This window comes from Etheostoma spectabile, chromosome 16, assembly GCF_008692095.1.
Source record: "Etheostoma spectabile isolate EspeVRDwgs_2016 chromosome 16, UIUC_Espe_1.0, whole genome shotgun sequence".
Lineage (NCBI taxonomy): Eukaryota > Metazoa > Chordata > Actinopteri > Perciformes > Percidae > Etheostoma > Etheostoma spectabile.
Window position 1 is genome coordinate 6799244 of NC_045748.1, and position 20198 is coordinate 6819441.

At 39.6% G+C, this 20198-nt stretch overlaps 1 protein-coding gene across 1 annotated transcript in view; it reads right to left on the reverse strand.

Moving 5' to 3' along the window:
• The window catches only part of mmp17a (matrix metallopeptidase 17a), an 84323-nt gene extending 64557 nt beyond the window's left edge, over positions 1–19766 (reverse strand). The window contains exon 1 of the mRNA XM_032539748.1: positions 19259–19766. Within this exon, the coding sequence (XP_032395639.1) occupies positions 19259–19393 (135 nt within the window). The 5' untranslated portion in view covers positions 19394–19766. The remainder of the gene's footprint in view (positions 1–19258) is intronic.
• Between the last annotated feature and the right edge of the window lie 432 nt (positions 19767–20198).

Genomic DNA, 20198 nt, shown 5'->3' on the forward strand with positions numbered 1-20198 from the left:
ATTACATCTGCCTGCCGTGAATGCCAGGATGCCATGTCATGGAGGTCAGAATACTTGGAATCAAAATTTAAATTAGTAATTCTTCAGTCCCATCAAACTGTACTGTAGTTCAATTAACTTTAGCCGCAAAGGGATACAGATGTCGAGGCAGTTAACTGCGCTATGTTCATGCAGCTGCTCAGGAGAGCATACCCTCAATCTCCATTTGAAAAATTGACCTTGCTCCGCATAATGTCGGACATGAGCCTTTGGTGTGCAAACGGGGTTCTCGAGGCAGTTCCAATTCTAGGTTTTTAAACAATGGCAGCAACAATTTGCTGATCCGTTTCAAAGCTTGCCTGGTAAACAGTAACACTAACTATACTGTATTTGGCCCAAAGTATCCACATGGAATTTAAACTTGCATGGATTTGCCCAATGAAGCAGATTTTAATTTTATATTTTTATATCTTATTAGTGATAGACCGATTTTATTGGCCTACCGATATATCGGGCCGATAGTTGCATTTTTATAACACATTAGTAGCTGTTGATAAAAGCCCTTTACCCTTGCACAGTTAACCATAAGCAGTGCACCATATGATGCACAATGTGCATCATATGATGCAAATTGCACACATTAATAATGGGTGATGAATATAACATGGTTGCAAAAGTGACACTGATCTGTGTTTTTATTTATTATGTTTAAAGAAATGGCAGCGCAGATTCCAAAAACAAATCCAGTGTGGCAGACTTTACAGTTTTATGATGTAAGTTGAGGAAACAAAAGCAGTATCGGCTCCAAATGTTGGCTCAATCAAATCGGCAGCCCGTATCGGTCATCCGCTAAATGTGAAGGGAAAAACAAATTGGTATCGGCACTAAAAAAATCCATATCGCTCGATCCCTATTTAATATATATATTTTTATTAAAACTCTGCACTCTGAGGTATTGCTACTCTGAATGCAGCCTAATGTTGCATATGCGTGTATGCTGTCTCCCTCTATGTGATACCTCAAGCATGCCAGTGTGTCTGACAACAAAACAAAAAACAGCTCCTTACTTGTCAAACTTCTCGTCCCTACAAGGCTTCACACCTTAATTGGTTCATTTTCACTCACAAGCTGTTTTACCCTCCAGCATGCAAAAACTTCATCAGCTGCTATTGTGCAGCTTCCTATCCCCCACCCCCCTCCAAAAAAGGTCATCAATCAAATGACAACAAGGAAGTCAGCATTTTACCTAAATGACCTCACAACTCACAGATGTGGAAAAAAAAAAAACAATTGGTGATGGGCGGTTATTGTGACTGCACAAGGAAGCATTTTCTTATCTTATATAAAAGAATAGGTAGTGTGTGTGTGTGTGTGTGTGTGTTGCTGCAGCAGCAAGACATGAGTTGTTTGGATATATGCTGTTAAATTAGGAAGAGAAGCTGTGAGGAGCTATATTGCACCTACTGTATACTAATAACACTGCTGCAAACGAAACGACAGCCACGCTGTAGATTCCTCCGCAGCCAGACACTGAAACCTCCAGTAGTGAGTTCAGAACGCAACAAAGTCAAACTTCAAGGCTGAAGAATGGGAAGTTTAATTGGACAAAATGAGGTGCAGAGGGAGTTTGCTTGCTTTGCTATCCGACACGGCTGTAGACTAAAAATGAGGTCACAGTTCAAACTCCAGCAATACCTCTGGCCTGGGAATGAAATGTGGTGCACAACCAACCACCAGACTGACACAGACAGCTTCTTAATGCGCGTATGCACAGGCGTGTGTACAATATGAACCAGTTTATGTCATCGCCTATCACTTACTCTTGTACGTGTTCCTTCCTGAAGCATCTCTTTCTCCATGCTGGAGGCCAGGGAGGGGTAGAGGTGTGTGTGTGTGTGTGTGTGTGTGTGTGTGTGTGTGTGTGTGTGTGTTTTCAACTCACCTCCTGTGGATAAATGCTGTGATGCTACATAGTAATAAGATGCTTGTCGAGTATAGCACAGTCCAGCTGCATTGCTAAGTGTGAAACTGTATACCAGGAGAATTCTAGTCAGTACAAGAAAAGAAATCCAAGTGAAGCTCATGTTGCACTCAAGAAGACTGTGTGGTGGTTGTGGAACAAGGTATTTCAGTTTAATAACTGTTGTTTTCATGATGTTCGTAGAGGCACTAAAAATGCAGTGCTGAAATAACACATTTACGTGTATGTAGACTAGAGCTGGGTGATATGAAAAAACAAAATAGCTCAATGTCGATATCGTGACGATGTTCTAGTTATGTTCTGATACCTCTGATACTGCCTAAAACGCTGGTATCAGTATCAGGAAGTACTTGAGTTTATGCATCGATCCGATATCACGTAATAAAGCCCTAAAGAAAAAGCTACGTTTAAGTAGTTATTTATGTTTTTTTCCGTTATAACTGACTGTTAAATTGGATGAAATAATAAAGTTCTACAGTGTTCATTTTGTGTGTTTGTTCATGTTTCATTAACAGTTTAACCCTGAAGCAGGCCGACAACAAATCACATCCCATCCTATCACATCCATAGAGGGATTGCAGTATACAGTTGTTAAAGCATAATAAAATACACTGGTATCGGATCAGTACTCGTTATCGGCCGATACGCAAGTTCAAGTATGGGAATCGGTATCGGGGAGGAAAAAATGGTATCAGACCATCTCTAATTGTAGTGTAACTATTGATGCTTTCACAAAATATTAACCCAATGAGTTTTGATAAATAATCATCGATAATGTGGATACAATGACTAAGTGGGTAAAGGCAACTAATAGAAACGCTAGAACAATCTAGTAAGTTCAGAAAATTATTTACTTTACTGCAATGCTGCCTCTAAAACCAGGAAACGACCACTTGTCATATCACGATGTCCAAAATCTAAGACGATATCTAGTCTCATATATCAATGTCGATATAATATCAATATATTGCCCAGCCCTAATGTAAACCAACAGAGATTGAACTTTATGCAGCAGTCCAAGTTAAAATCAAATCAAATTATAGATCAAAAATCTCTGACTATTCTGCAAAGTCCAATAACAAAACACATCACCAGAAATCACACAAAAGAATCCCACAATGTGATGAAACTATATTATTTACAAAAATCCCAACATATATCAAATTGGCACGTTAATGATCAATTATCACGTAGAAACATCCCGGCTGATTACTGTCACTAGAAACCAAAAACCACCAGTAAAAGGCTGCCAAACCATAACAATCAAATAATACCAAATGAACCACGGCAAAAAAGGCCACAAAACAATTGGCCAAACTAAACCAACTAAAAAAGGAACCCGCCAATCAACAACCACAATACATGCATACGCAAGTGCCTACACATTTACGGTACAGAAAGAAACAGAAGAGTGTCCTATCACAACCTTAGGTAGGCCTGGGCGATGTCGAGAAAATCAGATATCGCGATATTCTTGCCCTAATACCTCAATGTCGATATTGTGGCGGTATTGAAGGGTTGACAATTGGTGCTTTAACAAAATATCTTCACAAAGACATTTAAGATAAATAATCCTCAGCAATGTAGATATAATATAATAATATAATGACTAAGTGGGCAAAGGCAAAAACAATAGAAGAGCTAGAACAGTCTGGTAACACAGAACATGACATCTCTTTACTGTAACACAGCCTTTATAACCAGGAAAGGACAACACTTACGCCGTTTACAATATTACGATTTCAAAAATCTAAAATGATATCTAAAAAACAAAGAGTGAGGATTTAGACTTAGTCTGTGTTCATGGAACAAAGATGGTGAAAGCCAGATGAAGAAGAGGGAAAGCCTCACAGTAGTGGGATATAATGAACTTATGTATATCCTGTTGACAAAATATGATAAGACCACTACATAGGAGCAGATAGAAACGTATTTAAGTCTAAGAAGTATGGGGTAGGTTGTGGAGCTACAGACTTTTAGTTTACATTGCATCACCACTACTTCAAAACAATAGAGCAGCTTTAAGCAAGCGCAGTTTTAAAGATCATCTGGTAGGTTCTGCGGCTTCATTCTAATTTTACATTTACATAGAAAAAAAAATCCATTTAAAGTTTCCGCATACACAGGAATCCAAGGCAAGTTGTCTTTGAAATGATTGGTCAATTGAGCAGTTAGTTGGCTGAGGGAAAATGAATCACCTTTTTAATTATTTGTAGTAATTTATCATTAAAAATGCCAAACATTTATATTTTATGGTTCCAAGCCTTTCTGATGTGCAGCCTCTCTTTATCTTAGATCCTTAAAAACCAAATCCCTCCGTTCAGACAAAATAAGTGAAACACCACCTTAGGCTCCTGGAGTTGCAAAGACCATGGGTCCTGTTTTTTGGACACATCACAGCCATTCTAATTGGATGATAAATCAATTTTGAGTATTAAATAATCATTAGAATGCAGCACTAGTTGTCTCAAAATTGGATTTAATCAGCGAGTTTAAACAAGTAGCCGCTGTATACTGTAGCTCCCTGGGCCTGCATTCACAGAGCCGGCTAAAGAGGCAAAGTACAAATCCTAAAAAAAAAGCTCTCTGGATACAATGCTCCTACATATTCTACCATATGCTTACATCTGTTGGTCTCGCCACTTCTACTGCCTCGCTGCAGACTCTCTACTCTAAATACAAAGCTGCACAGGCCACTGTGTACTATTTACTCACTGAGTGTAGGTCTAATTCTGTGCCCACGATTATGTATGTGAGTGTCAAAGTAGCAATGGATTTCAGACAGGCTGTCAGATGCAAGGGTTTGTTTTGGATCTACAAGTTTTAATAAATGTCAGCCTCAAAAATAAAATCAATGTGCAGCCACAGCCCAGTGTTAAATGCTCAGATTTATTGTGAGAAGACAGTGTACCACAACATTTGATTTCAATTCATGGTGCTAGGATAAAAAAACAAAGCAAAAGCCAACTTCGTAGTGCATGCGTCCGTATATTCTCCAACAGTGTGAATTCTCAAACAGACAAAAGAAATGTGTGCTGCTTCGACACTTGCTCCAGCGTTCTCTGCATGGCATCAACAACGCATCCAGCTCCTGTTGGAAATGTGTAATGTGAATGTTAGTTGTGTTGCTAAAAATTTTGATCTTTCCATGACCCAGTTTGCATGTTTGGCTCTTATCCAGCTCCCTTTTCCCCCTATCACTGTGTAAAATCCAAAATGTGTCCAATTGGATTACTGGAAAATCCAAAATGACAGCTCAAACTCAGCAAGACATGGCTGTAAACTCTGTCCTGTAGTAGCCTTAAAATTGAATTCATCAAAAACCCCTCAGTGTGAGAAAAGTGTGATATGGTTTTATATACCAAATGTTACAATTGTATATCTTTTATTGCAACTCCAACCAGCCTATAATGGACTACAGATGGAACTTCTAGCCCTCGGGCTACAATCTGGCATTTTTACATGTACTGCTGTACATGTTCATCAGTGTGCATTGTCCTGAAATAATACATAAAAAAGATCAAATAAACAGGAGTAGTACAAGTCTCTGAATAGATTCGGTCCAACTAGGCCTATATAGAATTACATCAAAATAAATAAATCTATCTTGAAAAGTTTTTTTGCCTATGCACAGAGTGATGTTTTTGTCAGTGAGGATAATAAAATAAAAACAAGCCATAAAACACTTATCAGGAATAGTTAATTAAACTAAACAAGCTCAATAGCTGTCATTAATTAATATGACATTCATTCACATTACATCCATTGAATAGGACTTCATCATGGTGTATTAAAATAAACTGACTGACTGAAATAAATTGAGGAGAGTGGTCGGCTGTTTACCTGGACAGCCGAGGCTTTTGGCAGCGCTATGAATTCAGATTAAGCAGCTTTCTGCACCAATGCACCAATCAATCAAAATAAAATCACAACATGGAATCTATTATTTTTTCCCACTCTTAAAAATAGGCAACTGAGAGATATGTTACTCAAATCCGAGACCGGTCCGAGAACGGTTCCAAAGTATAGGGGAAACTAAAGCACAGCTTAGCCAACTCCATTCAAATAATGCCAGCACTGTGAGATCCCTTCCAATTTTGCCATTTTATTCTAGTCTAATAATCAACTTATTGATAATTGATCAAGGTCAAACAAGAATCTATGTTGCTTATGCAATGTATTTATGAGGGTTACTTGTTCCGAGCTAACTTCTGTTCTTAAGCCATAATCCTGAACTTTGATGTAATTTCTTCTACTTTATTTGTAGAGTTTACAGTATTTGGAAAATAAATCTGATCACTAACTAACTTGTTCTTTTGTGGAGGATATGTAATTAGTGTAATTGTCACTTAGGGAGAGGCATACTGAGAAATAACTCTTTTCTTTTGTCTCCCATGGGCTGGAGAGAGAAAAAACCCACTGCAAATAGCTAATTAGGCAATGAATAGTTGCTGAGTTAATGGCCACCTCAAGAATACAATCTTGAATGTAACAGTCACTCTCCAAATTAATGGGGATGTGTATTGTGCATTGGGACAAAGTGATTCTGCTCTCTGTAGCAACGTTTGATGTTTATGCCTTAATGCTTATAGCATCCAAGCTTTTATCATAACTCTAAGAAACACATTACTTACAGACATTGGCCAAACAACCAACGCCTCACAATGTTGCAATTTGTGTTTCTGCCTGTCTTCATTTCACTTAGATATACAGACACATGTTCATTTTGAGAGCATCCGTTACTGAAATTGAATTCTGAAGGACCCATGAAGCGCTTCATTATGAAGTGTTTTGCCCCCATTACTTTGATATGAAACAAAATAAAAGCCGGCAAAGCCCATCACTCCTGTTCCAATGTCAACGGGAATCAGTATGCATCTTGCGCACATTCGTATAAAAACACCCATACATACATCCATAATGTATTTATTACAGTTCGTAATTACAAACTTCAGGAGGAGCTCTGTTGTTGCTTTGAGGTTTCCTCCAGTTCAGTTGGCTGGTCCTTTGAATTATTTTAACTTTACCAGGCAAGCAGCACAACTCTAGAAACCACCATAATTACAAGATCTGGGCAGTTCTTTAAATAGCTTTGACCAGAACCTTGATTGGGTAAATGACTAGAAGGGCCAGGATGCTTCAGTTAAAATAGGACTGCCACATGGAGTTAATTTGGGGTTTTCTACATGGGGAGCCTGAGAGAGAGCCAGCTTGCTTCTAACCCACAGTTACAGTAAGTCATGAAACCAGGAAGAGCCAATGGGAGAGAGAATCATATACAGCTGGGGAAAACAGTCATTCCTGCTTACACGGTTCGGTCCATTACTTCTGCACACTCCCCTACTCAAACATGTGCTTTCTACCCTGTGTAGACAGAATTAACACATTATTGTTGTCAACACTATAAAGTCATGCAGGTGAATGTTTGTTTTCATAAATCTTCATCATTGGGAGAGAGCCTTTTATTTGTGTTGTGCCTTTTGCCTTTTGTGGCTTGCTCTGTTTGTAGTGGATTTAATTTCAAGATTTTGTTTGCCTTATCCCTATGTTGTAGTATAGATTGATGATTCTACCTTACCTCCTATAAACTCCTGATGAAATTTAGCATTGAAGTAGCCAGATAAGACTGCTGAGCTGCTGCAAGGAAAGTGGCTTTGAATCTGACTGGGTAATAACAGAGACAACATTTTATCTTATCTCTTTTATTGGACGTTTAATCTGTGTCTTAATTATGTCTTTTAGCTATAATGATTAAGTTTGTTTTAAAAAGCAAATCTCTGTCTGAATGTAGTTTGGATCGACCAAACTCCCCAGTAGAGAAACATGTTTAACTCTTGTTAAAAGTCACACACCACCCCAGTGACATGTTGCACTGAGATGATACTTATCAGACCACGTCTGTTTCTGAGTCAATCTGGTCACCAAAAGGGGATTTTGTAAATAACAAACAAACTACACACTTGCAGCTAATCCTGCGTTTAGCCATGGGTGTGCCTGTTCCATCTAAATATTATGGTTACACACTCTGCACAATCAGAATAAATGTTTGAGTTAGCTGTAAATGGAAAAAGAAAGTCTTATTATTATTCCATACACTACTGAAATAAATTGGAATAATAGGCTCTAATGGACAGAGAGACTTCCCATGCCATCCATCCCACCCATGGATGTATAATAAGACCCATCTATGCCATGTTGTACCCTCTGAGCCAGCGACGAGGCGGGCCAGACCGGCCAGTTGTGTCCGCTCATTTGAACTTTTTGCTAAGATGCCCTGCGCTGAGTCGGTGACTCACTAATCGAGGTTCTCAACTCCTCTTCAAAAGACATTCTTTCCAAATACGAACAGTTTACTCCGGGCACCCATTAGTTTTCTGATAACATGCTGCACCGTTTTCAACTGTTAACCGGATCGAAAGAAGCAACGAATATTCTCACAGGCCGACTGAATACTTTATCTATTTTTTCATTTCAAAAAAGGAGCTGTCAGACAGTTGGATTCTGATTAAATCATTTTATTGTTCAAAACCAAGCCCTGCACTGTGTTGCTGTTGTATGTAGCTTACATTGCTCCAATCGTTTGCTGACACATGTAAGTCAAACTAATGTGCTTTTGTTTATATTGAGCCTTTTGATCGTAGCAGTTTTTATATATATATATATATATATATACATATATATACATATATATATATATATATATATATCATATATATACATATATATATATACATATATATATATATACATATATAATACATATATATATATATATAATATATATATATATATATATACACACACACACACACACACACACACACACCACACACACACACACACACACACACACACACACACACACACCACACACACACACACACACACACACACACACACACACACACCACACACACACACACACACACACACACACACACACACACACACACACACACAGATAGATAGATCTATCTAATAAATAATGGGACCTGCTGGTGTAGTCTATGGTTTTCTTGACTGGAGGTTTATGAATATAATAATACTTCATAAATGAAACTCCACTTAGTTGATCTTGCACGTTGTCAGTTTGTTTTTACCATATATTTGCATCGTACAAATAGTGTATAGGCATAGCCTAACAACGTATGGTTTTGTGGTTCCCCTTGCTATTGGACAATCTGAGGTGATGTACTGTAGTTGCATGTAATGTTGCAGATGTCTAGTGTACTCACAACTCCAGGTTTGACATTGCTTTTATGCAACAGTTGTGCTATAATGTCGTGGAAATCATTGCAGCATTACTGCTTTAATAAATGGATAAAAATTATAATGTTGCAGTTTGCCTCTGCCATCTTACTTCTTAAAACTACTGCACGTTGCTAAGGAACAGTAAACAAAACCAGTAGCTTGCGATCAATACAATGCACAATAGGGTTGATGTACAGGTCACTTTGGTTCTTGCACACATTCCATCCACATGCCAACCTAAATTAATATTTCTGGCTACGCTACTGCAGCAAAAAATAACCAAAATACTTCAAATGTAATTAAGGTACTTTAATTAAACAATCTTCAACAACTAGATGCATTTAAATAAAACTTGAATGTGGGTAAACAACACTGCTTGTAAATAAGTATGCATTCATTTATAAGTTAATACAGTTGGTTGGTGCAGCATCTATTATTTACAGCTGCTTTACACTGTGCTCGACATCCTTGTTGAGTTCATTAGATCCCTGCATCTGAAGTCAGCAGGACAGTTATAAGTTATACATCTGCAGCCTCCGATTGTTTACTTTCATCAAATCAAATACAAACAAACCCGGGCTGCTACTAAATAACCACACACATCTCTTACAACTCTACGATCTGCCTGTGTGTGCAGCAGACACACACAGTCGCCCCCTCAATCGCCCCCCCCCCCAAAAAAAGATGAGTTTTAATCTTTATTTTTGTTATAGTTGTGTATATTTGTTTCACCGTTTTATTTTGGTAGTCTGTTTTTCTGTCTTGTTTTACTTTACTTCCTGCCCTGTTTTCCCACTTTTGTGATTGTCTGCCCCACCCTGAAGTGTTTCACCTGTTGAGTCCTGGTGTCACCTGTCACATAGCGTTAACGCATTCATCAATCACACATGCACTTGCAATCTATCATTGATTCATACAGTCAACGTTGGAAAAGTAATGATCTTGTTTCTAGCAGACTCAGTAATAGAGCCCAATGCTTTACAAATAATAAAACAATTAAGAAGCACATGCAGAGAGTGAACTGATGAAACTGCATTGTTTTAAATACCAGTTAAGGTGTAGGACATACTGTAGTGTATGCATGGTTTTTATGTGTACATGTCCTTTATACATCTGGCTTCTGTTGACCTGCTAATGGTTCTTCAGGCCTCAAACTGCTTTACTTTGAAGTTGAAATTTGAAGTTGAGAGGATGTGCAATTTGCAAACATATTTTGATCTACTCCTAAGTCAACATAAGGACTGCCTACAGTAAATCAAGTTCTGAATTCATGCTGTCAAACTTGATCTGGAAATGAATGGGTTGTCATTGTGTTGAAGCGTCGCGCAGACGTCTTGCAGCTGCCTCGCATAAGTCCCAAACCGCCATGCTACAGTGGCGGCCAATGAGGTGTCAGGGCTCTGGAGATCTTTGTTGAATTGGTTTCTGAGGAAATCAAAACCTCAGTACAGTAATGCTGACATTCTCCTCAGTAATGTGCATGTCTCTGGAGAACTTTCATGCCTAACAAGGCTGAGGTGACAGATTGGCTAGGAGCAGGTTGAAGAACTGGCTTCCCTCTGCCTGAGAAGTTGCCTGAGAATGAATTATATATAACATGCTGCTGAACATTCGCTCTCTGTCAATTTTTATGGAGAGATATAGTCTATACAACGTTCAAGTCATCTCCCACATGAGATTGTTCCTGAAATAATCTCCTCGCCCTGAATTTGAGTCCCATGGTGCATTTCTACAGACAGAAGGTCACACAGCTTGATGGAAGTGGGACAGCGGTACTAAAAGTATCCTTATGATTCAGGCTGAGAGTGTAATAACATAACAACATGGAAACCTGCATCCAGAGTTTGTTTTCTGGTGTGGATTAACATCCCTGCACACCTTATCAATCAATCACTATAATATCCAAAAATCGGAGACAAAACACTTCATATTTTGTCCGAAACATCTTCTTCCTCTTTATTAAGCACATGCTTTTGCTTATATGTCCATCCATCCCTCTTCGTCTGCTTATCTGGTATCGGGTCGCGGGGGCAGCAGCTTCAGCAGGGGACGCCAAACCTCCCTTTCCCGAGCCACGCAAGGACTTCCCTTGGGGTAAAGACTCATTCTCCACCTGAAGAAGGCACTCCATCGGTTTTCTGCTGAGAACCATGGCCTCAGATTTAGAGGTGCTGATCCTCATCCCAGCCGCTTCACACTCGACTGTGAACCGATCCAGTGAGTCTTGAAGGTCACAAGCCAATGATGCCATCACAACCACATCATCTGCAAAAAGCAGCGATGAGATCCCCAGCCCCCCCAACTGCAACCCCTCCCCACCCTGACTATGCCTCAATATCCTGTCCATAAATACTACAAACTGGATTGGTGACAAAGCGCAGCCCTGGCGGAGGCCAACCTTCACCTGAAACGAGTCCGACTTACTGCCGAGAAACCGGACACAGCTCTCGCTTTGGCCATACAGAGATGGGATGGCCCTGAGAAAGCCCCACACTCCAGCACCCGCAGCACCTCCCACAGTATCTCCCGGGCGACCCGGTTATACGCCTTCTCCAGATCCACAAAACACATGTAGACTGGTTGGGCATACTCCCAGGCTCCCTCTACGATCCTTGTGAGAATGAAGATCTGATCCGTTGTTCCACAACCAGGACGGAATCCGCATTGTTCCTCTTCAACCCGAGGTTCGACTATCTATTTGCTTATTTGTCACATTGTCATTTCAGCGCAGAAATCCCTCCATCATCTTTCCCTTGACTGTCCCTGCATCCTGTTTTCTTTTGAAGTCTCCTCTGTCCCTGGGCCCCTCAGTGATTCAGAACAACGATGATGTGCAGGTAGAAAACAAAGCCTCCTCTGTGAAGTGCAGGAGTAAAAATGGAAGTGGATACAATGCTGGAGAAATGTACACACATTGCAGGTAAACACGATACTAATGAGGGTGGTGGTACTGTTTGCGACCAGAGAGATGGGGCTTGCAAATTAAATGATTATCCCATTCAGTCACTCCAGGATTTTGCAAAATGCCTGATGTTGCTGGAGCTTTTGTAAAAAATTGCAATAAAAGTTGCGATGTTTTTTGTATGTTTGTTGCAACTTGTTTTGGGAAGAATAAAACTACTGTAGGCTTATTTTTCCTAGTAACGTTACCTAAAAGGCTCAGGAGGCTGAAAGTGTTGGTATAATATAAAAATGGCTGGTGGATTTAAGACAAAAAATAAAAATTTATTGAATGAATCAAATTTGAACATGTCTGTCAGTAGCTTGTTGATCTTTACATTGTTAGTTAATTTCCTGTCCGGAGACACATTCATACGTTTTGATAAAGTACTTATTGGACTTTAACTTATCAATGCACTTACAATATCAAGCGTAGCTGTCCTCAATTTAGGTCATGATCGTGGCGTCTCATCTCCTGTTTTTCTTGCATCCACCATGTGCGTTGTGTGTTTGTGTGTGTGTGTGTGTGTGTTTGTGTGTGTCGTGTCAGCTGTGGGGGAAACTCAGCAGCCCCGCCCACTGCAGAGAGCCGACAGGATTGAAACAGCAGCCGTTTCAGCAACATCAGACTTAAAAAACGTTAGAGCGTCCATTGATGCTAAAATGTATACAGGTTGGCAGGATGGTCTGAAATGTTTTGCACTTTCGCTGTACTTTTTGTTGGTAAATGTGAGATGTTTGAAACACATACGTCTTGTTAAACAAGGAAATGAATATGGCCACGTTCGGGTGACGTCAACCCGTTCTCACTCCCGCTTGGTCATTGGCTCTCAGAGTCGCATACTGATACCAAGTCTGGCACGTGGGACTTGTGGATTGGTTGAAGTTGCGGCAAACTCCGGTTATTGGTCAAATTTGCGAAAAAGTTGCGGTGATTGGTCAGAATTGCGAGTCGCACCAAAGTCACGGTGATTGGCTGAATTCGCATGAATTGGCACGATATTGCAAAATTCTGGAGGGACTGTCTAATATATACCTTTCAAAACAAAAATTGAATTGATTAAAATGAACATTTTACATCTTGCGTTTCACACAAAAAAAAATCCTTAACCAATGTGAAGTGGAGGATTAATGGTACTTGAAGTGTTGGGATTCACACAGCAGTGAGTGAGAGGAGAGTCTTCCATGAGCATGTTTAAAGCTAGGGTTTTATTTTGGTGCTGAATGCTCTTTGAATCATTGTTATAGCTCGCTTAAGACACCAATGACCCAATTACTAAACATACTATGGGTATTAGTAAGCCCTTTCTTCATTCTCTTTTCAGCAACCTTGCAGTTTGGAACCATTCAAAATAATCCAAAAGGATTGAAAATTGCATCATAATGATATCAGAAAAGCCCGTACAAATTGAAGACTATTGGGATGGAATTATCACAAAAAGTATCCTAGTGGGACTCTTTTTAAACCCTATCTCCCCACCACATATTCCTGAAAGCTATGTTTGTTTTACATTGCTTTTCTTAAAGAACTCATCATTTTGATATCTAGCAGGGAAGGAGAGTGAGTAGCAGAGATTTGGGAGCAGAAGGAGTGTGCCTACTGCTCCAGAGGAATTCGCCAGAATGCCAGATGGTGTTCTCAATGAAGAAATTAAACGGCAAAACGAGAGTGAGAAATGGACTGGCAAGGTATGTTTGCACTTCTGGGCACACACACTCTTGCACAGTCTTGAAATTTGTGAATGACTATCGTCTGTGCGTCTTTAATGTCTAAAATTACAAAATTCCACAGGTGGCTGGATATACAGTAGCCTAATATAGGCCATTTATCAGCTGCTAATCTGTTCAGATCACTCTGGCTTATCAGAAGGGAAGCCCTGAATGTTTAGGTGAAATGTTCTTTTGGGAAGCTGGGTGGTTCCATCTCAGTGAAGAAAATATGCCTCACGAGAAACATAATACAATGAGCTGAAAACTGAGGGTATTAAGTTTTAGCTATGGCTCAGTTCCCTCAGGTGCTGAAATTGAAAATCGGTGCTTTAAAGTGATATATTAACCTGGATAGCAACAACGCTATCAAAATGAATACCTCTGATCTGTGCGGTTCACTTACTTAAGGACTCAGTGCTTGGTTGGGATGAAGACACACACACACACACACACACACACACAAACAAGATTCACAATCTCAACTAAATGATGGAGCATCACTGAAATAAAGGGAAAATGGTTCTGCCCGTATAAAGAATAGAGATCAGAGGTTGTTTTATAGTTAGTTGGTTGTTTTAAGTCCTGGGTGAATAGCACGCACGCACGCACGCACGCACTTTCCGGGCCTTCCAGTGGCGCAGAATGATGCTCTCTGTGTGTCATGTGGCTCCCTGTTGCACACCCCAGCGACAAGAAATCACCAAGTAATCATCATCAGAACTGTCTACACTGATGGTTTCTCTCTGTCTTTCATGATGAACTAGGAGCTGCAGTAGGGTTATATTGGTTAGATAAAGTGACCTTTCTATCGATGATCAAACATGAGAATTTCTGTTTTTACAATGAATTTATCCGGTTTATCCTCTTCTACAACTTCACACAGGTGTTCCCCTCTAACGGGGCTTTTCAGCGTAAAGTGTGATCACTTATTTTAGTGCAATAACTTTACAACTATGACCTGTTGCGCTCTGCCTGAAATAGCAGGCAGAAGGACAGTTCCCCTGGAGATTTTACAAAGATATCCTGTTGCTGTGCTTTCTCTTGAGGGCAGAAGAAAGAGTCTGTATTCCACCTGTTTCTTAGGCACCCACAAAAAATTTTTAATTCGGTCACTAAAGCTACTCTTCTACTACAAAAAAAGAAACTACAAACATCAAAGCCACCATGCAAGGCTATAGGGTGTGAATGCTTGAAACAAAAACAGGGATTTTGGTTTGAGTATCACTTTAAGTCTTCAAACAGGAAATCTTTTCAAATAAAGATGTACTAAAAATTCAACATTTTTCAATGCATTGGCACAAAAATCCTCACTCAAATCCTAAAAATTGTGTTTTTTAGCAGATTAGATAGATATTTTTATGTTAAAAAGTCAAAGTAATGTTAAGTCTTTAGAAGACAGAAGACATCCCTTTATCCAATTTTACTTGCTATTTTTACAGCCAAAGTGAGAATTTATCATTCGAAAGGGACTCCTCAGCCGAAATAAGCTGGGAAAAGAGGCTCAACATCAAGGAAATGGTAACTTTTATTGCATGAACTGTGCAACCTCCAACAAGAAACATACTGAGTGCCTCAAAGTCCATGGAACAGACGTGGACATTATCAGGTCTGTATCCAGCACAGGACTGGCACTATTGCTTTACGTTGAAGTGGGACAGGGCATCGAAGACATCAAAACAGGAATAATGGCCCTCAGACTGCCGGCTGCACGGAGAATGCAGCGCCACTTTGGACTGAGCTTATCATACAGCTCTATCTAGAAATGTAAGAAAGCTACCACCTTGAGGATTATTTTCTCTGCCATGGAAGACGCAGCTTTTCATCTACTGATACCGCTGGGTTTGTAGTGTTAGTCTGCCCAATTTTTAAAAAAAGGAATGAAAAAAGGTTTGTGCAAGAATTACTATACAGCAGTCAAACATGTTATATTTATTAAATCTAGAAATAAAGAAGAAAGCTATTAGTGACCATTAGTTATTATTGGCTGATCAGGAGGACACTGACATTGATTAACTGAACCGGCTACAGATTTGTTTTAACTTTCAGTTAGACTTAATCTTCAACTTCTCCCTCTGCTGTGGTACTGTACTCCTTATCTCAGAGTGAAAGAGATGCAAAGTTGTGCATGTGCATAAGAGAAAGAAAGAATATAGAAGTTACCTAGTGTCCATCTATAACGAGGGCCGTTACTTTTGACCAGATGTCCCTCAGCTTTCGCTTTATTTCTGTTAGCATTCTAAACTCTGGTCAATTCAAGAAGCATCCTTCAAGCTAGAACCGACAATCAAATGATGTTAATCTTTTTTTTTGGGAGACTAAAAAAATTCACTCACTTAACCATTTAAATTCCCTACGCTAAGGATGCACAATATATTGTTTTTTTATCGTCATCGCAATATCAACATGCGCAATATACACATCGCTAAAGGCTGCACCGTATCGCTATTATTATAATTATATTAGTGACAGTGGACAGCCAGGAAATAGGGAAAGAGATGGGGGAGGACATGCAGGTCGGATTTGAACCCGGGCCCCAGCAGGACTCAGCCTCCATGGGGTGAACGCTCTTACTGAGCTAAAGGTCGCCCCCAACACACAGAGCTTTCAGTGTTAGTTGAAAGAAAATATCAGGCGAAAACTGCACATTTAAAGTTAACCGTCATTCTTTTTTAGGGGTGCCTTTTATATTCAATTCAATTTTCAATTAGTTTAATCAAAGAATGTTAAAAATAGTTTCCTTTAATTAGTTTTAAATTCATCAAGCATTGTTGTATTTTAGCAGAATACTGACAGCATCAGAAATGCAGAACTGAATACAATTTAGTAAATGTCTATTTATTGCAATATTGTTATTGCAATATTTGCATATTGGATTTTTTCCCCCTCATATCGTGCAGGCCTGCCCTACGCAAGTTTAAAAACAGTAAAAACAAGTTTCTACCCGAGACTATTTTGCAGAGGTACCGTGCAGCGCAGATCATGTTTTTCTCCTATCCCAGAATGTTGTATAGACTAGTCAGACCTTCCTCCGCGCGCTGTGGTGGAAGGTCCGGCAATGCGCACTAGAAGTAACCTAACAGAAAACAAGCCTTTTTTTATTAATAGAAAATGATAAGTTGATTCCAGCAACATTCAATCCCCAAATGGTCAAATGAAGTTGGAAAATATTGCTAGTGCTCAGAGTGAGCTGCAGAATTATGTTGCAACTGGAAAACCAAACGAGACAAGAAGTCTGAGGTTAGGAGGGCTATTCGCTTTAGTAATAGCCTGTTTCAAGGCTGTGGTTGTTTGTGGCCAAAGCTACACAGTATGAAAGAAGTGTGAACAGGTTGTGATGAAAGTCCTGCCATGTGTGGCCAAACTGACCAGAAATTAATTCAGAGCGATATGTGCAACACATCATGTCTGTTGGAGCTATTCATTATTTTGTTATTGTTGGAACTATTCATTGGTTTTTGTTATATTTAATAGTTAAATATGTATTCATTTATTTTCTGGTTTGCTTGAATCATACAGCTACACACATTTGTTTATATCTTTAGTATTTTATTTTGGTCATTTTTAGTATCTGCTAGTACTTTTGTTTGGAAAGTTCCATGCAGCCTTAGGTACCAGGTGAAGGTCTACGTATAGAGGTGATCAGGTATGTGGGAGGTAGACACCGGGGACGGCTGATGGTTTTTTACCACAGCCTAGAGACGCCATTGCTCCTTTATGTGAAATGTTTGTTTGCCGAGAAATAGATTAATAAACATCCCAGAATGCCATCTCTGCCTGGACAATGAACGTCCTCTGGTGTCTCAGTGGGCGTTTGACTTTGGGTTTGTTTTTTTATTCTGAGGACAAATCGTCATTCCAAGGTCCTAATGTCAGAGTTGTTGGCATCCGCCTCAGCAATGAGGCCCACTGATAGAAAATGTGGTTAATGTAAGTTTAATGGGTGTATTGTGTGTGTTCTTTTCTTATCCAAACATTTATTTTTTAGATAATGTAACTTCTGTACAAACTTCATCTAAGTTGACATTATCTCTGTCTCGCCCGCACACAGTCTAAATAAAAATGATGGCCCATACAATCTCACAACTAAAGCTTCTGTTGTGTTAGGTGTGTGTGGTGTGTGTGTGTGTGTGTGTGTGTGTGTGTGTGTGTGTGTGTGTGTGTGGTGTGTGTGTGTGTGTGTGTGTGTAAGTAGTGAGTCAAAAAAGATAAGGTACACAGCCTGAAGGTGGGTGAAAAAAACCTTCAAAAAATAAGGTACATAAATAGAAACAGATCTATTTTTGTGCTCATGTTTTAGTCTTTGTTAAGAAAAACGTAATCCCCAAGCGTGGGTTTTTTTCAAATAAAAGAGTGCTGAAAGAAATTGCGACAGAAGTTGGGATGAGCAGCAACAACAAGTGATGTTGCCCTGTGAAGTGAATCATGTAGGAAAATGCAACTTCAATGAAGATGAAGTTATGAAGCTGATAATCATCTTTACAAGCCAAGAACTACAGCTTTTTCAAAGGAAATCTTGAAAAATCTCATATAGAGCAAGAATAAAAACACACATACAGTATAAATGTGCACACATACAGTCCATATGCAGGAGCATCTCTCCCTTAACCTCAGTCTTGACTGTATGGCACATGCTGTGGGACTGTGGTGGGAATGATGATGTACAGCCACTGACTACTATTTTAGGGTGATCTGTTCCAAGCCAATAGCTTATCAACGGTGCTGCCTGTTTCAGTGGCTTCGTTTAATGCTCCACCAGACTACAGGGATCCTCTCTATTTTAAACACAGCAATTGCCTGAACTTGGCTTCAGGTCTTTCATAGGCATGACCGAGAAATTCCATGATAAAATAAGCTAACCTATAACGCCTCATAAGTCTAGTGTGTCCCAGTGAGCTCCCAGTGGGCTCCAGTTATCGTATTAGCACACTATGTCAGCATTCTAAGAGGTCGATTAACGCCAAGGCTAATCCCGTCATATAGCCTACATTTATTTATTTATTTACTTATTAGGCTGCAATTTGGCTAACACATTGAATATTTAATGTTTTCTTAATCTATGTCTGGAATACGGTGATTTTTGAGCAGGTAAATGAAGTTCCGATACACATTTAGATGTTTCATCATGCAGTGTGTAGGCTACCGCCGTTCTGCCTCGTGCATTAGACTGCAGAGCGGCGTTAAAATTCAGAGCAAGTATTTGGAGAAGACAGCACTTGCTCTTTCCTGGACGTTCAAGTGTAGCCCAAGTAGGAAAGGAGAGGAAAAACCTGCCACTTCACGGCCCCACACTCATGTTAGGGTATATTAGGAAAAAAAAAACACCCCCCACATGCAGTGGTGATATAAAACTTTCTACCCCCGTTGTCCAAAAGTAGGTAGAAAAGATAGAACACTTACCACCCCAGAGTCCAGCTGCTCGGTAGTCTGAGACGGAGCCGCTCCAGTCAGAGGTAAAAGCCACAATATCGGCACCAACAGAAGCATCTCCGGTGAAGTATTCCTCATCCACTTGTGAAGAACCAGAGAAACCATGATGCCCTATGAGAGGCTGGTCCTGCAGGGCTCAGACACCGACCCCGACAGCAGCATCCACGGGATAAATCACACGCCGACACTCCTGTAAAGTGTCCCCGAATAAGTCTACCTCACTGTTGAGCGCAAACACATGAAGCACATTAAAACTGGTTGTGTTAAAAACATTACAGCAGTTTATGTCCAGCAAAACTACACTCGTAACTAACACCTAAGTGGTCATAAACAGAGATAAACTGCGTATTCTTGTCTTATCCCAAGTCTATCAGAGGTAATATCCCTGGAACAAGAAGCGCGAGCTGCTCTCTCCGTCGTAGCGTCTCGAGCGCTGGGAAATGTAAGCAGCTGCGCGCGGTTGTGTCGCGAGCAGCAGAGATCAAACTCAAGCCAGCCACGATAACCTGTTACACTTCCGGAGAAAATTACCAAAATAAAAATAATATTGCTGGACTTGAGAAAATAATAACCTCCGTGACATGAGTGTAGGTAATTTCACTAAACCTTTTAAGGCTTTACGTCCCTAAATCTAAAATAGTAGGCTAAACAAGTTTTGACCAATGTTATTAAAGTTTAAATGCTAAAATAATTGATAGATATAATTGCAGTTTTCAGAGTTGTTGAATTTGTGTGAACTGGATTTATACCAAACGTAGTAGTAGGACTACGAGTATTTACTGCTTTTCACAATTTCATATCACTGTAAATAAACAAACTCAATTATTAAGTTAAGTAAATAGTCTAATTCAGTGAGTTGGGTTTTATTGTTTAAAGTGACTATTTGCAACTACTAGTTTGTGTTGATTAT